Raw genomic sequence first — 6,913 nt, 5'->3', positions numbered from 1 at the left:
CCAAGACCTAGCATATCTGCTGGTTCCGGCCAAATGATACTCCAAAAGATAAACCCTTCTACAAATACTCAGACAAAATTTACATCCACTACTGGCAGAAGCAGAAGCGAAAGATCCACTACTAGGAGTTGCTTGGACATAAAACAAACTAAAACATGTTGAATAAAGTTACTACCAACCCCTCCTCATCGCAGTTGCGTATGAGACATTAAATTGTGATCCTCCCTACCAAATTCAGTATCAATTATCCCTGAACCAATCAACGTTTGGTATAATAATTTAGTATTTTAAAATAACAAATAATTTATGATAGCAATATTTCAAATATGAGATCTACAATAATGAGATCTATAAATAATGATTCCTTCTAAATTAAAAGGAACATGATCATAATCCAAACCAAATCATTGATTCAACTTTACACGCTGATAAGCCCGCGTCATGCAAATTATAATTAATGAGCTCAATGATTGGTATAATAAAGTGAAGACAAAGTTGCTCACTCGAATTCATAGTATTGAAAATTTGCAATTGACATGGTTTCTCTCTAATAGTGTGTGGAAAAAAATATTAAATGTCAGATGAGGTTTAAGGGTTGGATGCCACATGGTACTAATAAAAAATCCTAACAGTATGTTAACCACATTATTTGTTAATAAAAAATCCTAACAATAATAGTTATTAATATAATAGGAATAATTGAATCTAAAATAATGAGAAGAATGCGACTCAATTGGGGATGCGGGTTATCATGTTTGGAAGGATTGGTTCATGGCTCAAAATTTTCATGATATGAATAATACGGACAACCAACATCAGACCACCTGGCAGTTTTCGAAAGTTGAGTAACTCAAATACAATGTGGATGCAGAGTTCAATAATCATTTAGGTACAATTAACTGAGGTTAGTGCTACGGAGAATGTTCTGATCGGTTTATTTTGACATGTACTTCGTGGGATGTTGGCACCCCTACACAGTCGTGGAAGCAGAGTGCAAAGCAGAGGTCTTGACACTGAAGGAAGCGGATTAAGGAGTTGTACAAATGCAAATAGAACAAATTACCTTTGAAAGTGATTCTTTGAAAATCATTCTCAAATGGTGGTACATGCTATTAACATTAATTGCATGGGTAGCTTTGAGTTTTGTGTTCTAATTTCTAGTGTTAAGCATCTTTTAGAGTTACACCCCAACTTTAATGTAAAGTTTGCTACACGCCAAACGAATTCGGTAGCTCATTTGTCAGTTAGGGCGGCCAATTCATGATCTAAGTGTAGGGTTCTACATTCGATACCTCTTTTTATTGAACATCAATTACATAATGAAATGATTTGAATTTGTTTTAGTCGACCAAAAAAAATATTGACACAAGTTGACAAGAAGATAATTAGAGGATCAAACAACATGTTTTATATAAACTAAAACCTATTCAAGACATGACTTTATTTTTTGATGGAGGAACTTTCATGAACCAAAATCCATAATAAACTTTACAAGGAAAATACTCCTATTGAGGGTAAAGATAAACACTGGTGGAATAAAGTCAACATGTTAAGTAATAAAGAATCTTTCACAATCTAAACTACAAAATGAATCCTACAGTTTATGGTTGAATTAACAAATCCATCTAGATTATAAAACCTTAAATGAAAATTAACATGTCATAATGCCTGAAACACTTTCTAAGGCATGATAAAGATTTTTTATTTTTTTAAAATAAAAATAAAATAAAGCATCAACTTCAGATTATCATCATATGGTGATATTTTACTGATCATTCTCTCCTTGCAGTTTCACTACTGCTCTTGAGGTAATCTGCTCTTATTGCCCATAATTGTTCGCAAACTGCTTTCATGTCAGGTCTATCTGATCTTACTGGTGCTGCACAGCTAAATGCCAAATCTAACATCTTCATAACAATGTCTGTTTTTACAGCTTCTTGCATTAAAGGATCAAGCAGTTCCACCATATTTCCTTCATTATATTTCCTGAAGGCCTGCAAAAATATAAGAAGAATTGCATAGTTTAATTTGAGTGCTTAAAAATGAAGATGAACAATCAAGTTTTTCATCTATTACTATTACTATTACAATGATTACTAAACAGCAAGAAGATTAACATCCTCTCATGATTACTAGTTCATTAGAAGATCTTGCATAATGCTTTTCAGTACTATAATCTTGCCCGTGTTACTAAAGCCTATAAAATGCCCAAAAAGAACAAGCTGCAACTAAACTCTTATAACTTATAAGGTTTGGACATCATTGCTTTACAAGCTAGTTGTTGTAGAGGGTTGAGTTAGATCCTAAACTCAAATTCTAAAATAGTATCAAAGCATACCATAGATGTTTTTTAGGTCAAAATATCTGCTATTCCATCCGCAATTGTCCATACTTCAGGTGTCTGATCCTAGAGATATGAAGTAGTGTTTATAAGACTTGGACAGTCTTCGTTTTACAAGTCAGTTTTGTGGGGGAATGAGTTAGGCACTAATCCCTAATTGTATGAAGTTTGGTCAAACTGTAAGCTTTTATACCTAATGGGAAATAGTAACATACTCAGTTTCATTGTGACAGCAATATTGGATTAAAACATGAGGGTATGATAATGCTGAAACCGGGTCAACAGCATAAAATTCAGAGATGACTCGAGGTAAACTCCTGAAGCAGCATCTGTGATGAGACAGTGCAGCAGTGGTAGATAAGATCTATAGCATCCATTTCCATTGCATATATTTCTCTCATCAATTGATACAATTCCTTTTGGATTGAATAACTCTGCAACTCATCAAATATCCCCACTGAGAATATGACAAAAATGATAAATTTCTCTGAAGTGACCGCAGAAGTTATATTCCTAAAGAGGTTCCTAAAGAGGTTCCTAACTTACAGGATCACTTGGCTGGATGCAAGCCTATAATGGTATATCATCTTTTCAAAGTGGCAACATTTAAATGGACAGTTAATTGCTGTAAAGAAAATATATGTACAGAAAATCAAAGTAAGAACAAATTGTGAGCATACCCATCTTAATGTAACTCGCTCTTCAGGAGTCTTTTTCATTTCCACAGGACGGCGGCCAGTCAGAATTTCTAAAAGCAAAATTCCAAATGAGTAAACATCACTTTTGGGAGTGAGATGGTAGGTTTTCATATACTCAGGATCCAGATAACCAACTGTTCCCTTCACTTTGGTAGAAATGTGTGTATGGTCATTGCTTACAGGACCAAGCTTTGCAAATCCAAAATCAGCGACTTTAGCTCGCATCCTTTCAGTCAGAAGAATGTTGGATGATTTCACATCTCGATGGATAATTTGTTTTTCTGGTTTAAGACAAAGGTTAGGCATCAATTGGAAGATCTATAAATATTATTAGACTATATAGGAAAATTATGATGCATCAATATGCCTAAATAAGTCACAAACTTACAGCCTAATAAATAAGCCAAAAGGGCGAAAGTAGGAAGTGCTTAAAAAGGTATCGATGATCACTACTTTAGCATTGTATAGAGAATAAACTGTGATTGAATAAATAAACAACATATAATTTCGGTTGAAGTTGTTTTCTTAAAACATCTGTTTACAGTATCTAAGATGCAGTCTGCATTTTATATTTGGTTTGTATGCAACGAAAAATGTAGAATGTGAACAGATTTTGCATAATAAAGAATGAAGGGATCACTGACCGGCATACAGATGCAAATAGGTCAATCCATGAGCAACATCGATTGCGATTTCAAGACGCTGATTGAAATCCAGGATTTTTCCAAACAAACCTACCAGCAATATCAAAACGATAATCAGCATTACTTTCCATATTTGAATACAAATACTAGCTAAGAACATTCCACAGCCTTACCATCTAAATGTTCTCGAAGAGTACCATTTGGCACAAACTCTGTAATAAGGATACGTTCGTTTCCTTTGTCAATATAACCAAGTAGTTTCACCAGGTTTCGATGATCAATTTTGGCCAGAAGTTCAACTTCACTGCTGAATTCTGTTCTCAAACTCTCAAAATGTTCCTATATGGTTCAGTCATGTCAATATATCATCACTAAAGTAAGAAAGTATTTCTACCAATTTTAGTGGTACAGAATAGTCAAAACAGTTGATAATATAGTACTAAATCATATGAATAAAAAAATTTGATAAAAAGAATCCAGAACTTTAGCACTCTAAAATTGGCTGCAGATTTATAACGTATAGACATCAAGAGATACTTACCCTTTTTGCGCGTTTTACAGCCACGACCAGGCCATCATCTAAATTTGCCCTGTAGACAGTTCCAAAACCTCCTTCTCCTATTTGTAATGTTTCTGAAAAATTACGGGTAGCTTTAGAAACCTGACTGAGGTTGAGATGTAATGATTGAAGTCTACTGAGTTTCGGAGACATTGAGAATCTTGATGGACTTTGTGGCACCCGAAGTGGACTAGATGGGATCTTATCAGAAACAGATGGTTCAAAGGAAGAAGCTAAATCCACTGAAAAAGCAAAAGCGTTCATCACTTTACTTGTCATTCAAAAGTAACAAGAAGCACAATCTTGAAAAATGAAGAAAAACAAGTATACCATAACAATGGTAACTGAAAACTAAGATGATAAATGACACATTCCTCCCTTCGTTCCAAAATAAGTATCATTTTATTTTTTCAATACAACATGAATTACATTATCTCAATTTTACCCAAAATTAATACTACGAGCATTTCAGTTTTACTTCATTTCATTATAGCATACTATGCATTTATAACAATTGTTTATAAACCGATAGTTAATAAGGGCACTTTTGAAGCATTGTTACATTTATTCATTCATTCAATGTTTTTCTTAATATATGAAAAACCTAAACAATACTCATTTTGGAACGGAAGGAGTATTTATCGAACCATAAAGTTTAGAATCATACCCTTCTTTTCTTCCGAATTCATAGCATGTCCTAAGTGCACATGTTTGGATACAAAGTTATCAAAGATAATTTGGAAAAAAAACAACTGGTAAAAGTAAGTATATATAAACATCAACTCACTTGAATTTGAGTCCTTTTCCAGAACAGTATGAGCAGTTGCCTTCCTTCTCTTAGCATAGAAACAAGGACAAACAATAGCACAACATGCCAATAAAGCTCCACCGGCAAAAATCCCAACTTGGTAACTTGACACAGGCTTAGAATCTCCTTGTGTTGTGGAATTATCGTTCAAATCTTTCTGCAAAAGTTTCCTTCCTCCCTTTGAAGGCAAATTCACTGCAAGCAATAGATTAACACAAATAAAAAATTGCAACAAAAATGCATCATAAACTAACACTATATTTCACAAACCATACCAAAAGAAACATCCAAATCCAAATCCAGAACACAGTGATTGCTCTCAAAGTATTCATTCACATCACAACCGTTCGCACTATACAATTTCAGAGCTTTACAGAAACCATCTTTGTTCACAACATTCCCATTTATGTAAAACAATTCCTCACCATGACTCGAATACGAATTCGCTACCACCCGATTATAACCACAATCCTTAGTCTGTAAAACAACTTCAGACCCAAAAATTGTTGAAAATTGCAACAATTGCAACAATATCACCAAGTACAAAACAGTATAATCCATTCTGAACTAAACAGTACCGTACAGTCCAATTGCAGATTTATGCCTAATACATAATGACTTATGATTCCACTAAGAAAATAGAACTTATCTGAAAAGCAGCAACTAATCAAAAGATATATAGGTCACCAATTTACCAAATTAGGAAACAACCATGAATTGATGAGGAAACTAAAATTATGAAGTGATGAAAAAGGAAAGTTGAAATTCCAAAACCTGGAACAGAAAATCAGAGAGAGAATCACAAGAAAAGAGCTAGGTTAGAATTTGAAGAGATGAGAAATCAAGCAAAAGAGAAAATCTGGTGAAAATGAAAGGGTTAGTTAGGATGTGAAGGAAATAAGAGGCGGCTATGATGAAAATAAAAATAGTAAAAAATAAAGAGAAGCGAAAATTGAGTTTGAATTTTTTGGAATTAAAGTGTTTTAAATTTGGTTGCAGATAAGAATAAATATAGTTCACTCGTTAATATCAAACATAGTTAGTTCATAGAGAATAGAGAGAGAAGGGAGAAGAAGAAGCAGCAGAAGCAATGTAAAGGTGGACTATGACGTAATTCTCAATTGCCGTCTATACGTAATATGATAATACTAGAGTAGTATTCAATGTGTAAATATATGTTTATTTATTTTTATTGTATAGTTATATTATTATGTATGTGTATTGATATTGTTTTTGGAAATATTATTGTATAGTTATATTATTATGTATGTGTATTGATATTGTTTTTGGAAATATGAAGATGCCGTGGTTGACTAATGTTGAGAGCTACTTGAGTTGAGATGAGTTGAATTACGCGGAAATTGCATTAAGAGGGTATATTTGGCATTCTCAAAATTATATCATGTTATGTCATGTCGGACCCATGAAGACCCAGGGAAAGGGGTTATCGATATTTATATCAACAAATGTTCAAGGTTACGGACAGCTACGGATAGGGATGTCAATAGAACATGAAATATTCGGAGTATGCTGCTTCTCAGCTCTTTATTTTGTCTTTAAATTTATTTTCTATCTTCATCTTCAATTTTCAATTTTCATTATGGAGAAATATTTTTTTCCATCTCCATTGTCAAGAATCTTAAAAGAATTTATATACTTTTAATCAAAATTATAACACTAATATTTTATTATTTTTTCTTTTTTTTTTTAAAAACATATATATTTTACATCTTAAAAATACATTTCGCATCAATAAAATACTAGTTTTATTAAACAAAATTATTATAGTGAGTAAATATGGTAGGGTGTGAGGTTGAATTTTATTAAACAAAACCACGATACTACTAAGTAAAAGAAAAAAGT

At 32.9% G+C, this 6,913-nt stretch overlaps 1 protein-coding gene across 2 annotated transcripts; it reads right to left on the bottom strand.

Moving 5' to 3' along the window:
* Positions 1-1,721: 1,721 nt before the first annotated feature.
* On the bottom strand, positions 1,722-6,164 carry LOC131633181 (calmodulin-binding receptor-like cytoplasmic kinase 3). 2 transcript variants are annotated; one of them, XM_058903898.1, is made up of 8 exons: positions 5,326-6,164; positions 5,030-5,245; positions 4,910-4,939; positions 4,225-4,484; positions 3,857-4,022; positions 3,684-3,773; positions 3,022-3,320; positions 1,722-1,994 (listed from the first exon to the last, which is right to left on the bottom strand). In XM_058903898.1, the coding sequence occupies exons 1-8, from the start codon at positions 5,609-5,611 to the stop codon at positions 1,773-1,775; spliced, it is 1,569 nt and encodes a 522-aa protein (XP_058759881.1). In that variant the 5' UTR covers positions 5,612-6,164; the 3' UTR covers positions 1,722-1,772. The 2 variants fall into 2 exon arrangements, with proteins under 2 accessions (XP_058759881.1, XP_058759888.1); XM_058903905.1 differs by lacking the exon at positions 4,910-4,939.
* Between the last annotated feature and the right edge of the window lie 749 nt (positions 6,165-6,913).

The sequence above is a fragment of the Vicia villosa genome, linkage group LG1 (assembly GCF_029867415.1).
Source record: "Vicia villosa cultivar HV-30 ecotype Madison, WI linkage group LG1, Vvil1.0, whole genome shotgun sequence".
NCBI classification, from domain to species: domain Eukaryota; kingdom Viridiplantae; phylum Streptophyta; class Magnoliopsida; order Fabales; family Fabaceae; genus Vicia; species Vicia villosa.
Note: the sequence above shows the minus strand (reverse complement) of the source record. Positions and strands in the feature narration are given on the sequence as shown.